This window comes from Corvus hawaiiensis, chromosome 1 (assembly GCF_020740725.1).
Source record: "Corvus hawaiiensis isolate bCorHaw1 chromosome 1, bCorHaw1.pri.cur, whole genome shotgun sequence".
In the NCBI taxonomy this organism is placed as follows: domain Eukaryota; kingdom Metazoa; phylum Chordata; class Aves; order Passeriformes; family Corvidae; genus Corvus; species Corvus hawaiiensis.
Window position 1 is genome coordinate 65,953,237 of NC_063213.1, and position 22,151 is coordinate 65,975,387.

The 22,151-nt window shown below is 39.7% G+C and overlaps 1 protein-coding gene and 1 long non-coding RNA gene across 8 annotated transcripts in view; one reads left to right on the plus strand and one right to left on the minus strand.

Annotated features, from left to right (window-relative positions):
• Positions 1–5,826, plus strand: part of LOC125328443 — a 52,232-nt gene extending 46,406 nt beyond the window's left edge. The window contains exon 8 of the long non-coding RNA XR_007204722.1: positions 5,312–5,826. This is a non-coding gene — a long non-coding RNA (uncharacterized LOC125328443). The remainder of the gene's footprint in view (positions 1–5,311) is intronic.
• HIVEP1 (HIVEP zinc finger 1) overlaps positions 1–22,151 on the minus strand; it is a 128,798-nt gene that overhangs the window by 17,388 nt on the left and 89,259 nt on the right. For all 7 annotated transcript variants that reach the window (XM_048309085.1, XM_048309035.1, XM_048309065.1 and 4 more), the window contains 4 exons: positions 15,909–21,871; positions 9,463–9,596; positions 7,927–8,102; positions 5,817–5,921 (listed from right to left, as the gene is read on the minus strand). In XM_048309085.1, coding sequence (XP_048165042.1) covers positions 5,817–5,921; positions 7,927–8,102; positions 9,463–9,596; positions 15,909–21,871 — 6,378 coding nt within the window. The remainder of the gene's footprint in view (positions 1–5,816; positions 5,922–7,926; positions 8,103–9,462; positions 9,597–15,908; positions 21,872–22,151) is intronic.

Sequence of the window (22,151 nt, forward strand, 5' to 3'; positions counted from 1 at the left end):
GAACTCTGGAGAAATTAGGAACAGCTGGAAAGAAAGGTTTAATAGAAACATGGACAAAACTTTTGACTGGGGATTTTGTTCACATGCCAGCTACAATTATTTTTAAGAAAACTGTATTTTTAATCCTATGTAGTGAAGCGTATACAAACCATAGGTAAAGACACCTTAGTCCTTCATTTATTTTGCTGTCAGTCCTCAGTTGGTCAGCCGTCTACTGTGTTTGTGGTGTTGGTGCTGAGCTTGTTGGACAAGGCTCTGTTATACTGAGATTGCACCCCAGAGCAGGAAAGAAAAAGCTCCCAGTTCTTTAGCACAATAGTTTTAGCTGGAATTATCAGCATCCTAATATGTCCATTTGTGAAGTGCCTGGGGCTGGTAAGTCCACATACTGCTTTTTCCAGCTGGGATGCTATGAATTAGGTAACTGAAACATGTCTCCCTATGTACTTTGGTATTTTTCATTTTATTAGAAGTTTTTCCTATAGGAGTCCTTACTGTACATGGTTTTAGCAACAGCCATCTAATTATCATCATACTACAAAGTACTTAAAACAAAGGTTCTTCAGAACCTCAACTTACAGCTTTTAGTTTTAATTGCAGTATCATTGCCACACAACCTGACTTACTGAGGAGCTGTCAGAAACTTAGCAATTTCTGTACCAAATCCAGTGATAAAGCTCAACAGCTTATAACTTAGTCACATTCAGTTACAATTAACCATATTTAAGTAGATTGTGACATAAAAAGCAAAGTGTTCATTTTCATTCTTTCACTGGCAGGAAGACAAGAATGGCTTGAAAATACAAGTCCGGACTGCTCAGTTTTACAGATTCCTAAGCAAATGTGCATTTATGTAGGTAACTATATGACTGCCATTAGGTCTACTTATGCAGATTAAAGACATAGCTTACTAAGTATCTATTCACTATCTATTAGCATCTAAATTTAAATTTATTACATTTATTGCCTTTTAACACCTGAATAATACAAAGCAGTGTTTATTGCCTCAAGTTCTAGAAGTATCTTCAGTTATGGATTAGCATTTACATAAAAGCAGTTAAAAATAAAGCATCCATTCTATATTCTATATATTCTCCATCAAACTCAAGAAAAAATGTAGACTATGGAAAGAAAGGCAGAAGTATTTTTCAGCATGTCATTATATGATCATAAATTGAAAGTGAGGTCTATATGTTATCAATTCACTGCATTCTTCTAAACAATTACAACTTACACTTGCCTTTCATCCATGGTATTAGAGTTGCAATAGATCTTTCCACAACCATGCACACAAATTTTAAGAGGGGTAAACAAGATATTGTTAAACAATGTTAGCATCTGTACCCTGTTAGGATCTGCTGTCCTCCTGCCATTCTAAGTCTGTTCATAGGCTTTAATTATTTCAAGGCTGATTTCAGTCTTGCTTCAGCTACTGTCCACTGCTCATCACCTTCTAACAGGACTCACAGTGACATCTACTGGGTTAAATTCAGACTGGTGATCACCAGGGCTCCTCAGAAATGAGAACAAGAAAATCTGTGAGCTTTTGACTTTCACTCCTAAGACCACAGAAAATAATGAAGTGAAACTAACCAAAAAGTAAGAGCAACTTCTGCTTAAAGGGATTATTTACACCTAAACCTTCAAGTAACTCGTATATTGTAAATCAAACCTAGCACTAGGTAGTCTAATGTCAGGCTGTGGGTATGTATGTATGTATGTCAGTGTGCCTAATGTAAATCTAGTTGAAGAATGACACTGATATTAACAAAAATATTTAAAAATTATTATGGTAAATTATACAGAACCAGACTTTCATTCCGTTTGTAAAAGGGGGCTATTACTGCAAAGATTTTAATTTATTTTCACCTCTTAAATGTAGATTCAGTGAAAACACAGACTGTGTCATGATTAAGCTAATGAAGAGCCATTGAAACTCACTTAAAATCTACTGTAAGTAACGTACAGCTAATTAACTTAGAACTGTGGTAATAACACTGCAGAAAATGAAAGTGTTTTTTTAATATGTGTGTATGTAGATATCTATAAATACATATCTGAAACTTACAATTAGGTCTTTTTACTGCTAATGAATATTTTGGGATAAAATTTCTGCACAGAAACCACTTACATGTTCTGCCCATCTACTGATTTCATTATTAAGGAATTCTCTTGTGCAATTTTACTCAGACATACCATACCATTCATACATTAGCTTATTACAAGTTTAAAGTTTGTAACTGTTTTAATTTGAACACAAATTATTGTTGTTTTTAAGACTGGATAGAAAAATGTTGTGTGAGCATGGCCAAAGAGGATTTCCCCAGTTGCAGTCTGTCACACTAAACAGTTCACCTCCTCTGACAATTTAATTCAGATATTAACATTCCTCACATTGTAACCCTGTATTTTGGTGACAAGAACATTCCACAGAGCAGAAGATTAAAGATAAATGGATGAGGGAATGGTTTTGAATACAAAAACCCAAGCCAGAAAGTATTTACTAATACCCAAATGATGACAAGTCCAAATACAAAGAATGCTATGTTAAAAGCTCTGATCACATACAGTCTCAGACAGCTAGGGAGCATCTTTCTTTTTTCCCGAGACACTACAGCACAACAAATTTCAGCTTCTCAGATTACTGAAAAAACAGACTCTGTGTGTGTGTGTGTTTTTGCCTGTGCCCAGGACTGTGCACAAGTTTGCACTCCTGGTTCAGTTCGCATCCATTTAATCTGTACTGCTGTCAGTCACACCTGGCTCCTCATATGAATCTAAAAAATTGTATATTCAAATAATTGTGATTGCCCAGCCTTTAAAAAAAACTAAAAAAGACGGGAACCAGCAAAATCCTTCATAAATAAAAGGTTGGTGGCTTTCTTAAATTTCTGGGTAAATTCTCTAATTCAAAGTGGAATTCTAGTGGAAGACATACAGCTTAGTTATTTTAAGCAAAGGTGCAGACATTTCTATTACCAGAAGAATAATCAGTATTCCAAATGTTCAGATAATGAATTAGGTGGAGACAGACAGATAGACAGACAGACATTCTACAGGTCAAGAAACAGGCCAATTTCACACAGTCTTCAGGAAGAAATTTTTTTTTCTGAGGTCACAATTATTTCTTATCAGATTTTCTGCACCTTTCTCTACTGCTTCTCATGTTGCCTTCCAGCTGAGGAAAGCGATGGGAGTAGACACCACTGTCTAAGAGACAGAGCATTTTTAACAACCAAACCCCAAAAATTTCAGCATTTAAAGACGTTTTTTAAAACACATGAAGGATATGTGGCACAACCATGCCAGCAATGCATGCCAGAGGGAAGAGGGGTGGAAGGGCCAAAGATGCAACACCACAAGTGCAGCTCAATACCCACGGCCCATCACGCTGTCCTCTGGGGGTGACGTGCTGCTGGCAGGGCTGTCCCTGGAGCCCAGACCTGGCACGAGGGGTGCTGGCCCCAGTGTGAGCTCTGCTGCACTGCCCTGGGGAAAGGGCAGCCAAAGAGGTGGCTGAAGCAGATTAAAATGCTGCCTAAAATTAGCATGTTCAGGATTTCAGAGAGGGCAACTGAACCACACTTAAAAAACCAGATATGCAATACACTGCACTTTTTTCCCCCTCCTAATTCTGCCTTAAAAATAGGCTGACAAGCAAGATTCTGAATTATCATGAAGAAAAACCTTCATGGCTGGCCAGGTGAGCAGACAGATGAAATCACATTTTTGAAGCATACAGCTGCTCACTGAATTTCCATGGATAATTGCAAATGCCCTGTAGTCTGCAGCAACTGGAGAGCCTGGACTGGTCTGCCTGCAGCAAACACACCTCTATCAGGGGTTTAATTACCCTGCCTCTTGGATAGGTCTCTAGGGCTGATCTTTGTGCTGCACAGCTGGTTTTGCTATGGGTACCTGAGCCAGAACCTTTGAAGAAGGTGGGGATTTTATCACCAAGTTGCTTTTTGATTTGGGGTTCCAGTTAAAGAAGTGCTACCTCCTCTATTTCGGGGGAAAAAAAAAAGGGCATTGTAGCCATAAAATTAAATTCCATGAAGAATTTCAAGGGTTATGTAGCAAATCCCGTAGAATGTCTGTGCTTTTTTTTCCAGAGTAGAGTATTTCATTGATTAAGTAATTACTGTGCTGAGCAAAGAACATATTTCAGGGAATATATAATATATTTATACTATGGTTAAACATGCCTGTACATGATATGTAAAAAGGGAAAGCCTCTCTCTTTCTCGTTTGAATAGTCCTGAAGTCAAAGGAAAGCATTCTTTCAACAAATGTTTGAAGTGGCTTTCTTCGACCCCGTTTTACTGAAAATTCAGTTATCATTTGTTACATTTCCCCCATTGCATTATAACCACAAATGCAATTTTTAATGCATACAATTGGGAATATCAATTTATCTATCAATAAAATGTTTTCAGTCCCTAGTAAACGGAAATATCTGTTCAGCCGTAGTTTATGAAACTCACAAAAATGTCAAATGCTACAGAACATTGTTTTAAAAAGTGACAATTTCTCTGTCACGAGAAGACTGAAAATATTAATAAAAATAGTTCCTGTGTAAGAAAAAGACAGTAATTTGTCCTGCTGCTTATCTTTTGCGTTATTTTTCTGGTACCTCAAATTGCGAAGGGAGACATGTTTTTTGCTTACGAAGAAGGAGTATATTGAAGAAGGCCAAAAAAGGGAAAAACGCAGGTTTCTTTCTACCTAGTGCACTACTGAATCACAGCATCTGAGTCATATTCCCAGCATTATTTAGAATTAGATTCAAGATGATTTGCTTATTCCGCCAGTGGTTGTCATATGGGAGCAAGTGCATTCATCTTTCTTTCCCCTTACTGTTTAAACAAAGACCCCCCACCGCTTTCTTTTCTCCAAGCCTCATCCACAATCTAATAAACTATTCCAGTGGAAGGAGAAAAATCCACCAAGGCAAGGGAACACAACTCATCTCCCCACAGAGGAATGTGAGGAAGGAAAAAATGCCATCACTGCACTAAACATGCCGAGATCCCAAACAGTCCTAATGCACAGTGCTGTTCTCCATCTCACTGGGTCTGGTGCAGCTTTCTTATCATGCTGAGCAAGTCACTCATGAACCTGGTTTGGCCCTCTTTGACTGTCCTTGATCTCATCTCCTCTTCAGCAGAATCTTCTCAGGATGTGGGAAGTGCAGAATTCCAATTATTAGCAAATGCATTCATTCTGAAAACATTCTCATCAGTAATGAAGAGGTAGAACAGGTCAAGATGAATAATGTTTTTAATTTCTGTATGTTCTCTATCTGCAGATTTATCCTAATTATTTGTGAAGGAGGACAGAACTCTATGCTGGAAGATGATTAACCTCCTTGAAAAGCACTCAGCAACATATTTGTGATTTGTGTGGCATGTTAGTGATATAATTTCTATGAAATATGCATCCCAAAACTTGGACCACTTCATGCACAACTATTTTCAAAGAAGCACTACACTTGACTGCATTTTTTCTAGGCAAACAGCTGTTTTTCTGGTATTTTCAATCTTGTCATATTTATCTGTGAAAGTGATAAAGTTAAACTGCATAACACTTCGTGAAAAATTCAACAGCAATTTATCCTTAGCATATGCTTGTCATTTCTTTCAGTGAAAGTTTTTCCAGTATTTCTGGCTCCCTTGGACTAGCTCTTAAGATTTTTATCTCTGTATCTTTTTCCTGTACCAGAATTAAAAAGCTTTGGAAAAGAAAGGGTAAGAAACTGAGATGACAAAATAGACACAATAATTCTGTAAAGAAAGAAGACCTTAATTTCTTACCAAATTCTTCTTCTCCATCCTGGTCATCTATTAAGCCTACTGAGACTCCCAAATCCATGCACTTCTTGCTATGTGCCTTTGACTTCATATGCTTTGTTAAATTTCCTTAAGAAAAAAAATTAAAAGAATTATCTGCTCTGCGAGTACACAAATGTCTACAAATATACACTCCACGTGTCCATCTCTTCTTCAGGTACATTTATAACAACCGTATAATTTGATTTCACACTTGCTAGAACCTTGTCCCTCAATGCAAGCTGTCACGGGCTGTGGCAGATTTACCACCCCAAATGCTACCAGCTCTCTGTCTACATTTCAGGAAGTTTTTTATCGAGATAAAATAAAGAGGATGGAAATTCTAGATGGTGATGCATTTGGTACCGGTGTAAAAGATCTCTCCTTTGTTTATGGCAAAGTATGAAAAGGGGTGATTCAGCCTTCAAAGTCATGTTGACAGAAAACTATCACGTGAAACTGAGGTTTGTATCTTGCAGCTCTTTCAGTATTTGACGAATTCTATTTTTAGCGTAAACATTTTCAATGCCAACTTAAGCAAACGTTAATCTTATTCAAAATGAGAGCATGGACACACTTGATCTGAATCTCAAAAGTGAATGTGTAGCTGAGAGGCCCCACAGGCTGCTCTCCCCTTCTCCTTTAAAAAGAAAATATGGTAAATATCACCAAGAAATGGCTAAGAGTGGCTCAGATCTGTAAATGAGGATATTTATGAAATGCATGTTACTAGAAGTAACTGCTCGCTTCATACTTAAACTTCTCAAAAAATGTTTCTTTGAGGTATTTAAACAGGAGAAATTACAGTGTAATGGTGGCTCTTCTATGGAGTACTCTATTTCTGCTTTGAAATGAAGATGGTAACTCATCTCAAATGTTGAAATAATTCTTGTGAATATATTGACTCACAAATAGCAATTTTTCCAGTTTTGAACACTTCATGAAGCTGTCCTGTCATGAAGGGTGGCTTACCAAACATCAAACACCCAACTGTGTGACCTGACTCTGCCAGCATTAATGGCAAGAGCCATGCATGGCAAATGCAGAAGAGGATGTGAATACAAGTTATCTGCTACCACTCTAACCAGGGAGAACTTTACAGGGGCAGAACTTAATTACTCAAACTTGGCCAGCACCCCTCCTCTGCAAAAAATCATAATCAGAATTTGCTGGGTTTGCACTCCAGCATTTAATTGTAAAGGCAATATGATGACCCAGCCTGTCAGGATGCAGTGATGAGTTTTGACACATCTGAAGCTTATTCATCCCACTTTGTGCAGCACTGGGTTATCTTGGAAGTTTTCCACCCAACTGCTGAGTAGTCTCGAACCCACTAAAAACACAAATGTTCCTGAGGTTACAGCTGGGGGGGGATTGTTGCTAAATGATGCTCAAAGCCAAGGAAAATTTGACTGCTTAGAATTATTTGTTGAAAGTATTTTCACTGTGAACTTCTCCTGTCTGTTTCACTTGAGTCCTGGATGTACCACTGTTTAATATACTGCCTGCTTAAACTAGGATGCATTTAAGTATCTAAAGGTGTAAACAGGCTTTAAAAAGTAGAGGTCCAACTCTGGGTCTTAGAAGGTCAAGTGGAAAGTGAACCTTTACCTTTCAAGAGTAAAAAAAAAAATTTCAATATAGTAATTTATTAGAGGCCAATTTCTTTCCTAGAGCAATTGGTTGAGTGCCAGTATGAGTACAATATATGTCCATCTCCTACCTCCAAATGACACTGTAAGTGACTTAAAATTCTGTGTCCCATCTCTATCTAGGATAAGCAGCTAACCACCTCACTTGTCTTCACCTAACTTTCATAATACTCCCATGATTTCCCTCTTCCACTCCAATTTCTCACCCACTGTGGCACGCCAGACAGTTCATTCATACGAAGATGTGATTATCTGAATAAATATACAGAAGACAAAGGAAAAGCAGGAAATAAGAAATTACAAGTATTTGAAGCATTAGACAATAAAGCTCCACAGAGAGGCAACCTCTTTAGCTCACAAACAGCCAATTGTGAGAAGAAAAGAATTCTACTTTAAAGTAGAAAGAAAAAGAGGGAAAAACATTCCCAGTGAAGTGGCCTTACCTTTAGTTTTGAATGAAAAGTTGCAGTAATTGCAGTGGTAAGGACGGACATCGGTATGTGTGCGAATGTGCTTCTTCAGCATGCTGGGCTTCTTGCAACGTATTCCACATTCCTCACAGATATACTTCCCTCTCCCTCTCCCTCTCACATACACATAGTCTTCATTGGACTTGTACCTAGTAACAGTACCATAAGAGCAAGGCAATCAGTCGTAATGGGGAAATGATTCCAGCTAGAAACCCTCATCTACCAGAATTTTAAAAATAACACATTACATGAAAAACAACGACTGACAGAACCAATCACGCTCTTTTTCTGCTCACTCCTGCATGTATTTGTTAAATTCATATCTATATTTTTCACTAGGGAGTCATAGAGTGGTTTAGGAATAGCAGCTCATCTTTTTTAATAAAGGTACTGTTGATACTAAGCATTTAAAGATTTCAAATTTCCTCTTTGCAACATAGGAACATACTTTTTAAAGGTGTCAGTTCTTGGAAGCAGGTTTGAGCATCAGGAGGAAGCTTTAAAAGAGCATCTTTGAGGTTCTGCCTTGGATGCAGAAAAGGAACAACATTAGTTATGATGATGGGAAACCTTTAAAATTCCCTATCAATGTCCTCTGGACTCAGCCTATGGCGACTGTCTCTAGATGGAAAAAGTTATTCAGATTCAATTACACCCTTCATATTTCCACTCAAGGATGCCAAAGGTTGTGCTTAGCTTTTGTGACCTGGTCCCTGCAATGTCTGGATCTGAGCAGAGACACAGCAGTGTTTTACCTAAGCAGCTGGTAATGGCTTAACTGCTGGCCTAGACTAGATTCAAACTGGGAACCAGTAACCAAAGCCCAACAGCTGACCACCAATTACAGGAATAATCAAATATGCACTATTTGTGCTACAAAATTTTACAGGTGTCACTGGCACTTCTCTATTAAAAAATCTGTTTTATAAGATGTTATACATTGTGCAACACTGTGGCTAAAGCAACTGTTATTCATACCAGGCAACAGATTTAAAGTACTACGGTGCAGGGAGGAGGGCTCTCAGTAAATATTTCCATGGCACTTTTCAAATCAGAGTTCTCCAGCCTGTGTATGCCACAGCAAGCTGCCAGACAGACACTGCACCACAGGCTGCTGCTTAGGCTCTGGACTATATCCTCTCCAGCTACAGTTATACAACCTTGCTGCAGATAGGTATTATTTATCATGTAAGAGAAACATAGGAACAGAATTTACATCTCTGGCTGTATCTAGCTGCCTTTAGCACTGAGTAATGCTCGTTCCTTGGAAAAAAAATGAATCGCACTGCCTACTATTCTTTATTTTATTACCCCTTCTCATAACTCTCATGGCTCCATGCTACTGATGACTTTCCATTTTTCTTGGAAACATAAACCAACATCCACAGACCACAATATGGGAACTGTTGTTTAAAATAAATCAATCAGGAAGCAACATCTCTGCAAAGTCTAGAATCTAGGAAAAAATATCTTCCCAATGATATCTAGAATACAAAGTACAATACTTGCCCTCCATCAAATATTTTAACTCTTCTTGGTATAGTTTTGATAAAGGAGTTTTCTTTATCGTGCTCAGTACTTGATTCAGAGTTTTCCTTATTGCTGAATTCAGTTGGAGTCAATTTTTTCCTATTTAACGCTCGCTGAAAGAAAATGAGATATGCTTATCATTAAAATTAGTGTTTTTCATATGGTATTCAAACATTCAAGTTACGGTGAATAAAAGCATCATAAAAGCCACAATTCTAATAACTGATTTTTAAAACTGTTAAGATACATGAAGCAAAAAATATCTTTTGCTAATTCTTCTCTACTACTCTGCTAAACTTCTACTACGCGTTGCCTGTTTGCAGACTGCTAAATCTATACAGAGATGATGGCCCTGTAGGAAACCAGGAACGCTTTGAGTCTGCAGTAGGACATGCCATTTTCCTTGTTCTGGGAAGGGGAAGGTGATGCTTTTTAGCTCACAAATAGCCTTCAGAGAAAGATGTGTACAATCAGACCGAAGTGCTTCCTGAACAGCAGCAGCTGGACCAGCCTGCCTGCTGACCCAAGACACAGCAATGCCTCATGGCTGGCAGGAGCTGCCTTCCCATGGCACAGCAGAGAGGAGCAGGGTGGGAATGAGGGGTACCTAGAGAGGTTATTAACAGGTAACATTTCTGAGTGCTAATATTTTTCAGGAACTGCAGATGTTTTGCTCTGGAGACTGACTGTTCCCAATTTTGTGAGGTTATTAACAGGGGTTCCAGAACTATTCCAAAGCAAGACTCCACACTTAAATTCCTACTGCCAGACCAAATGACAAGAAAAAGCATACAGTTGTCTAACAGAACAAGATTATATTTCTTCATTTTCCCTGATTATTAGTCAAGGAACTTTTTTTTGTTTGCTTTAAGGAGGATGAGTTCCCCCAACATTTGCCAATTAAAATCTACTCCTTCCAAGTCTAGGAGATCTATAAAATGGGCAACAATGAAAGAATGATCCAATTAGCCAGCAATTATTACTGCTATATTTATAAACTGCTCTACCCACGTAGCTGGCACGTTTACCTCATTTGCTCATATTGGTAAGTGAATAAAATGATGAGAGAAAAAAGAAGTCTGGCCTTATGTTTTTCACTCATTATAAAATTTAATGCTGTAAGCTTGTGAATTCTTGGCAAGAGGAGTGACTTCACTGGCTGGCTTAAAATGACTGATCAGTTATGCTGGGTGTTACATACATTGAAGGGTGACATCATTCTGGCACCCGGCCCTTGCCCATTGTCCTTCATGCAGCCTCAGACACCGCCTTCGTTTCTAATTCTCACATGATAAGAAATTAACAGAGATCAGAGGAAAAGCATCTTCCTATTCAATTGAAATCCCCAGGAACCTGCACATGCACAAGCACTACCCCAACCCGTACGCCCTCATACGGCCCTCTGGATTGATTCGGGCTGCATTTTCAAATGCCTGAGCACTTCTACCAAAGCACGCACGACAACTCTGCCTGTGTGTAGGAAGAAAGAAATTTCACCCTGCATTTTTTAACAGCAGTCATACAAGGTGAAAAGAGATGATGTTCTGGATGAGAAATATCAGAAGTGAAGCCTGCTCCAATAATCGCAACTGAGCTATTCTGCAGTTTCTCTACACTACTTGGCACATGAACTGCTTTTGTTTCCACTGCAAACAAAGAATAACAAGGTGACATTTGTAGTTTAACAGGAAGAGAGCTGTGAAAAATACAGAATACACACAATAAACCAAAACCACATAAATATTTCCAGCAGCTGAAATAATGCAATCTTTAAGTGCCTGATCTTTCAATCCTATATACTAATTATTTTTTTTCCAGATTTAATTTTCAGTAGTGAAAAGACAAAGGAAAAAGAAAGATTTCAGAAGTATTAGACCCACATTGTTATCCAAACTATGATGAAACTGTTATAATAAGTTTATAATATTCACAATATATTTTCACAATATTATATATATATATATATATATATATATATATAATATTCACAAAAGCACTCAGAATGCAAAAACTACCACAAAACCAAATACCTCTGATGCTCCCACTACCCTTTTTGTTTTTAAACACATGTTTATGTACAGACGTAAGACAGCCCAACTTAGGACTTAAAATTATTTACCTCCTCTGCTGTACTTTAGTTTACTGGTTATTTGCTACTTTAGGAAATTATTTCAGTGCCTTGGACATGCAAAATACTGATATCAGAGTAACAGAAACACTGAGTTTCTGTCACAGAAATCTAGAAAAATGCTCACTGATAATAAAAAAAGCAGTCCGTTTAGCTTTTTCTGAAAATTTTCAAATTGATGATGAAGATGACTTGGGCCCTCTGTACATTTTAAAGAGTGGCTGGTCTCTAAGGAGCACAGGTTTTTTGTGTGGAAACCCTTTAATGTACCTCACTTGAAATCCCCCCAAGCCCCACATGAACTGGTGGAAAGGGCAGAAAAACAGCAGTGCTGTAAAATGTTCCTCTCTATGATTACTTCTGCCTTCCATTTCTAACACAGTCTTGTCTCTCTACTCCCATAGAGACAAGGACCATGATTCATTTCTACTTTACTCATTTTGCTCCAATTTAACTCCACTGTCCTCAATTACTGGTATAAAATGGAGAAAAAATTGCTCTTAGGGCTGCCCAGAGACCGGAGTTCAATAGATACTTCTGGTATTTTACAACATCCTTTGGAAAAAAAACATGCTTGCAGCCTGAATCATCAAAGTTATAAACTTCAGATTAGAATATTCATTAAACATTTTTCCCACTGGCACACAGCGACTTGGGAAAAATGTTTTTAATATCTTTAAACTTTTACTAGTTTACACATAAAAATCTTCTGAATTTAACTACTTTCCAGTGGTGAGCTGGACTGTTGTGGCACATCATCCAAGAAAGGAAAGCTTTCCACAGTTAGGAGAAACTTTCCATTCTTCAGCCTATCCTTGCTCAAAAACCATCACCCTGGAATATTGCACAAACGACTGATTCACTTCAGGGAGAAGAGCCAAGATCAATGTGGAGGCTTGAGAAAGAACTCCTGATATAACACCAGTGAATTCAAGCGAGGAAAACAGGTGAAAATAATAATAAATGGAATAAAATAAAAAGAGCAGGGAGATAAAATAAGGCTTTTCCACGCAGGTGAAACCTCCTGTTACATTTTAACATGCTGCACTCATTCCAGGAGCTTCTTTCACAATAACATTTTGTGGTTTGTTTTCTGAATCACTGGAACATGGCAACTTCACCTATTGCCTCTGAGCAGTGAATTGTGAAGAGCAAACAAAGTCCCAGGGTTCCTTTTTGTTTGCATTTTGTCCACGTGTATCTTCCTTTCCCATGGCACCTATTGTTGAAAGAACTGCCTTTTTTTGTGACAGTGATTAGTAGCGGTTATGCAGCAGCACGAGGTGTCAGTAAACATGGTTTAGTTCTGGGGGCAAACCCAGAACAGTTCAGCAAGTTGCTTTATCTTCTCAGGTGAGAAGATCAGCAGTTACAGCCCCATGAGCAGAATACACCAAATGACTCTGGAAAGGGCTACAGCTGTGAGAGAAGGTGAGACATAACAGTACTGCAATTTTATTATTATTTGTAAATTGGATTGTAGTAGCACTTAAAGCTCTCTGTCAGGTCAGGGTTAAAATGTGCAAACCACTTGAGCAAACACAACCCCCAAGACCTGCAATCTAAACCATGGCTCCCCAAGGAACTCAGGACCCTGCCAAGCTTCTAAGCAGGAAATCAACCACATTTTTTTTAAGAATTATTTGCTATTTTCTTTGTTGGCTTTGTTTGTGCTGGGTTTTTTGGTTGTTTTTTTTCTTAATGGAATATTAATTTCCAAAATGATCTCCAATGTTTTCCATCCTCAGTCTCCAACAAAAAAAGCCCGGTGGAATTACTGGGCCTGAGCAGAGGAATTTCAGTTTTTGGGTTTTTTTTAAGCATGGCTCCTGTGAGGAAGTTTCCGAGTTGGCATCAGCTACTCCATTACCAGGTCTAACTGGAGACTGCTAATACAGAGGTATATTGTAACAGCAGCAGCAGCAGCATTCTGGAAAGCAGCTGAAATCCTGCTGCCTAAATCATTAGAAGGGAAAGCAGACAAACTCTGGAAGTATTAGATAGAAATACCTATCAGGACTTTGAAATTTTTAACTTCTGCCATGGTACACCTTGCTTATACAATCTGAGGTGCCAATTAAACTTTAATTGGTTCTTTTTTTGCTGCACTTTCTTCCTTAGTAATGGCTCTGAGCAAAGCCTGTAAATCAGCTCAAGCAGAGCTTAAGAACTCTTCATTTCCATCATGCTCATGTGCTTCATTCAAAACTTCAGCAAGAAAGACTGAAGATTAGTAACTGTGTTTCTTTTGCGGCAGAAGCACTGTAAATGTACCTGACAGCTGCCTATTACAGAATTTAAGCACTCCTGGAGTGTTTTAAAAGGCTGCTGTCAAAATATTTTTTTTAAATATTATTATCCATTATTTGTATTCAAAACAGAATTTGTTTGTAGAGAAAATCTGTTTTTCAAGAGTCATGCAATTGCTTTGCTATCACAGAATTTTTTCTGATAGACTGTTCTTTAAAAATAAAACAAACATGACTCAATGACACAAGGATGTGAGACTTGCCTTAGAAAGACTTGCTCAACTACATACAATGAAAAAAGCTAAACATTTGTTTCCGTTTTCTTTTCTTTTTCTTTTTTAATTTAGCACTATTTAAGTGCAACATCTCATGAAATGTATGAGGAAGAAGGCTAAAATAAAAAAGGTAGTAAGAGTTTAAGCCAAGGCAGCACACTAGCATGGAACCAACCATTCAATTCAGCTACAGCACTAAAACAGAATCAGCAGCCTGTATGCATTTTCTGCATGAAACATTATGGATAACGTTTTGAATTCCAGTATAAATGTTAACAAGTCTCCCAGAGATTTCAGGAGGACCAGGTTTAACTCCACTGCCCTTTTGGCCTTAAAGGTTTCAGCACACCTTCACAACTCACCCTGTAATTCTGAAACTACCTCTTCCTATCACACAGTTTCTCTTCCTATTGCTTTTCTCCCCACTGACAATGTTATATCTTAGCAAAACATTTAGCAGACACAAAAACATTCCAGGGTGACCTCTGACAGCAGCAGTTTCTGTCCCTCAACACCCACACAAATAGGGGTCTTTTCCCAAGGCTGTGGCATGTCTCCTCTAGAGTGACTGCTGCCCTATGGACCCTGAATTCCAATGTCTGTGACGTTTTGCTGATGGCAGTAGCACAAGTTACAGTCGCTTTTAGCCCCGTGCCAAACCATTTCCACACCCTGAAGGATCATGGAGAAAGGGAGGTCTGGGCTAATGCCCTGTTTTTGCCAGCTCCAATGTGTTTGACATGGCATTTGCAGCACAGAGGAAGGAAAAGTGTGAAACCGTGCTGCACGCTTCAGAGAGCTTTACAACTTCAGTAGATGGGACAATAAAACCCACTACTGGGTCTATTACAGAGACACAGACACCTGCTGCCATAATGCGGGGCTAACAGCCACCTTCACCCACACACACAGGCATTTCAATCACTAAGGAACATCAAATCCAGTCCAAACCAGAACAGCTTTGGTCCTGTCCATAAGAAAACTGTCCAGCAAGTAAAGTCCTGATCACATCTGTGCAGCCCTGAGACAGCTAAGGAAGTAACAAGAGACTATTTTGCTCTGCCACTCTGGGCTCTGGAATGATGTGATTTTTCACATGGGTCACAACCTTTGCCTGGACTACATTCCTCAGCACAAGACTTAATGTTACCTTTGGAGCCATACCAATCCAAGAAGTTGTCAGTGGTTTTATGGCAGTGGCAGTTTTGTTTAAAATGTCTCTATTTTTGTCATTATTTCACACCACTGATTAACCTAGGTGGGAGAAAGGGAAATGGCATACTGTTCCTCTCAGAATTAGATGATCAGCGATGGTGAAAACTGTTTTCATGGTGTATCCATGGACACCTGATCAAGCTGAGCACTCTTTTGTAAGCACAAAATACCTGCTGACTTTTAAGGCACAATATGCAATTATGATCTTAAATTAATTTAAGTTAAAAGTGTTTTAAAAAGTATTTTATCAGACTTATTTTGTTTTACCCTTTGCAAGGCAAAAAAATAGCCAAACACATTTCTGCCACAATAAACACTCAGTACACAGATTTGAACCCAGGAACTAATTTCCATAAAAAATAGATAAATTCTTATGTACAGGTTTCTTAATTGAATTACTTAAGATCTTTTTAGCAGTTTGATCCAGCATAATTAGAATAAATAAGCATATATATGGTATGTCTCAGACATATTACATTCTCTAAAATATGAAGCAGCATAATTTCCAAAGCAAATCCTCTGTAAATGATCAGCATACATCAAACCTAGCATAAGTACCTTGGTCAAGCTGTTCTTCCACTTGCTTGAATAGACCAATACATCAGATCTGGGGTGTGTAGTTCTTGCCAGAGTGTACAGTGGTTTTTCAACTTTTTGTTTGGAATTGAGGAGGGAGAGAGCTACCTTTGTTGACAAGCCGAGTGGATTTGGGTTATTGGGACTAATGGTCCATGTAGAATAGGCAGAGATTTTTTGATCATTTTGCAGCAGATGCAACGGTTTTCTCTTCATGAGGTAACACCAGGTGAAATTCGTTGTGGTCTTGAGGCTTGGAAACGACAATCTCTGCATTTCTCCTGCATTCATCACAGCCAGTGTTGCTACAGGCTTTGCTTGGCCCGGGCTGCTGATGTGGTTGCTCTCATTACTGTTACTTGGGGACCTTCTCTCTTGGCTGCTGCTTACAGCCTTGAGAAGAGAACTCTGGCTATTGACTGGAGACAATTCAGAAGGTTTCCTAACTACAAACACCGGTGACGTGGAAGACTTAAGGTCTTCAGATTCTGGTGACTTCTTTAGGGTTTCTGAAACTCCAGTGTCAGATGATTGATGGTCAGGAAGATCTGAAGTACTGGCCTTGCTGCTTTTTTCATTCTGTGTTACATCATCAGGATCCAAGAGGTGATTTTCAAGAGGCTCTGTGGTGCAAACCTGTCTTACCAGAACTGGTTTCTTTTGCTTACTAGTAGGGTCATTAGATCTAATGTTCAGTGAATGCGATGGTCTAGCATCTGTCATACAAGCAGCTCCACTCTCATCTTTAACACGTTTTTGCTGTTTTTCCATGGCAATATCTAAACTGTTTGCTGGGGAAAGCATTCGTTTACTTGAAGCTGTAACTTCTGGCTGAGGGAAGAGTCCGCTAACTGGCACTTTCTGAATGATATTCGAAGAACTTGACAAAGGTGAGTTTCTGGTTCCACTTTCTGGTGGTGAATTTTCAAATTCAAACGAATTTGGCAAAGTCCTCTGATGATCTTTGTGAGATTTTGGCAGCTGAGTTTTGCCTTCAAGAGTTGGCACTGTCCCAACATTTGTTTTGCAGATCGACTGATTTCCCTGATCCTGGGTCACTAAAATGTGAGGCAGGGGTGTAACAGTTGCGAAGCCATAGGATGGCATACTGCTCTGAATACGGACGGGAACCACAAAAGGAGGAATCTGATGTATCTGACTGCTGCAGTTATTAGGAACAATTTGCTTTAGAGGAGGCACAGAGTATGGATTAGATGTGTCCAAGAGCTTTGTCTGCACTTCAAAGGAGGATGCATTCTGGTCCACTACAACTTGACTTGGACCAGTCTGAGTTGATAAAGTATTTTTCAGCAATTTAGAAGAGTAAGGTTGACCTATATGTAATGTTTTAACTTGAAGTTGATACTTTGGAGCAAAACAGTCCTTTTTTTCATCAGGATGACAAGAAAGCGAGCTTGCTTGCTTGCTTGCTTTGCTTGCTTGCTCCCCTTGGGCTGATGTTTTAGTAGATGGCTGGGAAGGCTGATGAGTCAAGGATGGCTGGCCTTGATTATTCAACATGTGATCTAAAGGCTGTTGAGCTGAAGACAGGCTAACAGGATTACAATTCTGAATTGCTGAATGAGGCCTGGAGTTAGCCTGTGAATGCTGAGTATTTGAAGGAAACTCCACCGAGGATTTGCCAGAGGTCTGGAGCCTGTGCAATGGCACTGTGGGCACATCTGTGGCATGAGCTGCCTGCAATGAAGAAGTCGATTTCACTTGAGGCTGTTGATTTTCTGGAGCAATATTTAAAGATATTTGTCTTATAAAAGGCCCCCTCCTCCTTTCTAGCAGAGGCACGTGTCCAGCAGCTCCATTTGCAGATGATACTTTTGGAGTGGCTACCTCTATGAGTGGGACAGGTTTTGATGGAGACATGCTTCCACAGTCAAAAGACTTACTCCTGTAGTCCACAACCTCCATCGAGGGCTGTGTGCAGCTGATTTGCTCTGAGGCAGCACGTCTCATTTCCCGATAATGAGGTCCAGGGACTGCCAGTGCGTGTGAGCCAGCAGGAATCATGAGGAATTCTGATGACTTACTAACAGACTCTGCTTTGGAAGGGTTCTCAGCCTTCAAAGTTTCATCTTTATCAAGTGAAGTTGAGAAACTGGAGGCATGAGACAAGCTACTCTCCCGACTTAGGCTTCTGGAAAGTGTGGAGTCAATGCTTGATTCAGCAGATGAATGTTCCATTTCAGCCAAGCGAATTCTCTTCTTCTTTGGTGGAAGCTTTTCTGTTGGCAATTTTGACAGCGTTTCACTGCGTTGTGGCCAGTTAAACCTTTCTGTCTTTTCTGGGTCGCTGCATGGGTTTTCTTGGTCTCTGTCTGGTTCTTCTGTGACCAGTATTTCAGGAACCTGGATGTTATGCTGGCGAACAAGTCTTGATGGCTGAGGTGGCACACTTCTCTCATTAGAAACTAATTGGCTTTCCTGAAGTTCCCCTCTAGGCGGTTCTGACGACAAGGGTTGGTGATGCTGGGGAGTGCTCAGATGAGAGTGTCTGTCTTCTTGGATTACAACTGTATTCAAAGAGCGGTGCTTTGCAGCCTTGTTGGGCTCTTGAGAAGAAACTGGTGATACTCTTTCGAATGACTCTGATTTCTCAAATGAGCTGTTTCTGCTCAGTGAATTGGTGTGCTGTATTACTGAAATGCCAGTCCCTTGCCTTTTCAACTCCACCTTTTCTTGCACAGCTGAACTTGCCTGCTTTTCCATGAGTGGAGCCATCTTTGGCTCAGTAGTCTGATCTGTGCCACGAGCCACAAGCTGAATTTGGGAATTCTGAAGCAGAAGTTTGCTTGGTTGTTGTGATCCTACCACAGTTGTTGCACTGTGTTTTGACAGACTGGAAGAATTTGCTGGCTTGCTTTGGCCTTCTGTGTTCTTTGATGGTATGCTTGTATCATTTTGCTGTGGGTCATCATCATCACCAACACTTTTCATTTTCCTTCTTTTCCTTATCTGGGGTGTCTGCTCCCAGACACCAGTTGATGTTGTGACTCTGTAGTGTAGAATTTGAGGCTGTGTACTGTTTGGAGCAGTTTTGTGCTCAGGCTCTCGGACTGCTGCTTTAGTTTTAGGTCCATGCAACTCTGAACAATAAAATTTCTTATGATTTTCAAAATTTTCCAGTTTTCTGTATCTGTTCCTGCAGGTTTCACATTCAAACATTGTTCCTCGCACCTGAGGGGACTTCTTTGTTTTTTCTAAATTTGATCCCTGTGCCAGGGATTTGCTCCTTTGCAATAAGGATTCATTTGATAAATTACACCCCAGATAACTTTCTTCTACAGATCTCACTGGTCCAAAACCTTGGCTTTCACCAGTAGAAGAATCTTCTATTGCTGCCTGTCTAACCAGGGTCCGAGGATGTCCGCTTTGGTTCAGTGGAGTAGCAGGTCCTGACACAAAAACGTCATCGTATAAAGAGCCAATTTTATCATCAAATGACTGGCTTCCTCGAAGGGGATGAGAGGGAGGTATTACATTAGGAGGTACTGCTGAGTAACTGGTGGTAGGCATGGAATTACTTCGTGTTATAGGTAAACAGTCGAGGGATGGTACAGAAAGAAGAAAAACTTGCTTTGATTTCTCAGTGGGTGTGAAAGGAGACTTTGGTATATCAGAGCTTGAGCTAGTTCTTCTTCCCATAGGCTTTAAATCAAACTGGAAAGAATCCTTAAATATGTAGGATTTTGGTGAATCTATGCTTCCTCTTCTTGAAAGAGATGTTCTTCTTGGTTTCACACTATCTAACTGTTTGTCATCCACAACAGCTTCATTATCAGAAATTAACTTTGAGATACGCTCCTCAAGAGTTTTTGTTGCCAAGGGAGGTCGCATTTGGCCAGAGAGAACAAGATTTTTTTCAGCACAAACAGTTCGTACCACCGATGCTACCACGCCACTTGCTCGTGGTACACAGGGAAGATTTTTATTTGGATCTTTCTCAGACGTCAACAATCCTCTTACAAAAGGAGCTGGAGGGCTCATTGTTTGATCGGCGCTTTCAGAACGAGAGAAATAACCGGAATCAGTACTACCCAAACTTCTAGGGCTCAAAAGACATTTTCCTTGCTGATCTTGAGAACCATCAGTTGCCTGTTGTCTCTGGAGCTGAGCATGCACTGGTCCTCCTGTAGAACCCGGCTGTTCCTCTAACAGGCCTGCCTCTACTTTCTGATGCTGCTTTATGTCATTCTCCTTGAATGAGGCTGTATGTGTTAAATTTGACTGAAGAGTTGTGACTTTAGAATCTCCTTTTCTCTGTGCAGCAGCAAGCTCAGGTGCTGGCTCTGTCACTTTTGGGCTATCGGCCCTCAATGGAGAAACATTTACAGGATGAACTACTACTTTTGGTAAAGCTGCCCTTACTTGAGGTTCTGCATCATGTAACGAAGAGTCACCTTGTATACAGTCTGGGCTGCTTAATGGAATAGGGCTTCCTTTCTGCAATGTTTCTGCACTCGAAATGACTTTCACTAATTGTGCAGGTTCCAGCTCTTGATCATCTTGTCTTTCATCTGCAGTGCCTTCATCTTCACTTTCACCACTTTCTTCTACATCTGAATGAATGCTAAGTGCTTTATCTGAGTCATGAGATAAGAAGAGGCCACCTGAATCTGGTTGTGGGACAAGTCCAAGTTTGACAGTATGTGCATGAGATTTTTTGTGCTTGTAGAGATTGCTTTTGGTTTTAAATGAAAACCCACACGTCACACAAGGATATGGTCGCTCTCCAGTATGGGATCGGATGTGCTTTTGGAGAACACTGGGCTTGGCACAGGCCCGATTGCAATACTCACAGACGTATTTCCCTAGCTTTTTAGGCTTCTGGTCTTTCAAGAGGCTACATATTTGTTCTACACCATGGTTTACAACTGATGCTATCTGGGCTGAATTATACATGGGACCTATAGACAAGTGTGTTGAACTCGATGTGTTAATTGACAATGGTGAAGATGAACTAGCTACTAAGGGGTTTTGAGAAAAAACCTGAGTTACAGTGGAAGATGAGGTGTGAACGACAGACGAAGTTACTGCTATGCTGTAGATCTTCTGGAGCTTGGGGTTTTCTTGACTCTGCTGTTGCACCAGAGACCTAGTTAAACTTGGACACATAACAACCTGGTGATTTTGCTGACTAGTTTTAGTAATAAGGTCTTGTGAATGAGAAACTGATTGGCCTTGTGCTTGTCCAGTTTTGGCCGTTGTTGCTACATGCACATTATTCAGTGTACATGGGTAATAGTGAGGTCCAGCTGCAAACTCCTGCTGTGACAAAGCAGACTGATTTTGGAGACTTATTGTATTGGACGTGAGACTAGAAGAGGTGCTTACAGTTTTATTTGGTCTCAGTTTCTCTATTTGCATCCCATAAGGGGGGCACTCTTGTGCTAAGGTGTTCAGTTCAGGCTCCATAGCTTTTAGTAAGACATCGAATGCAGTACGAGTACATGGGGATGATGTACTGCAATCAACAAAATTAATACATTCATTACTGTCAGTCTTTGTATTACTTGATGAGGAGTTTGAGGGAGGCTTCCTCTCTGCTGAGTTCAGTTGGTTTGCATCAGTATCCCCCGCTGCCTGTTTACACAAATCTAAGGATTGATGTGTCAATGAAAGCTTTGTCTGCATTGATGTCTCAGATTTGGTTGTTTCAACACTTATCTCACCACTAAGTGCTCCCCCATTTTGTTTGGTACATTGATTTCCATTTTGCACGGGCAGGTGACCCTGTGCCGTGGCATGTTCAGAGGCATCCGGAAGAGCTTTCAGCGGTGAAGGGTCTACATTTTGCTTAACCTTGGCTTCAGCAGGGCTTCTCAAAGGCGATTTTGGTATTTTTTTAAGATGGTTTTCAGACACAATCTTTTTTCTTTTCACACCCTTAATTGTATCTTGGGTTCCTCTAGTACCAGCATCTGTGATTTCTGTTAAAACACAAAGAGAATAAAAAAGAATATTCGAACTGGATAATGCAGTATATTTTTTATTTATACCATTTTACCATCTCTAAGTTTCAACAGTAAGCCCTGGGGCAACAGGACTGTCCGTCTCTCCAGCCTCCAACATTTTCTTTTAACAGTAAATGTATCTTAGAGAAGATCGATCTTGTTTTCATCTAAAATGAGCAATGCTTTCTAACTGATGCTTGAAGACATTATAAAAGTAATTCACTATAGGAAAAGCTTCAAAGGAAATGTAAGAAAA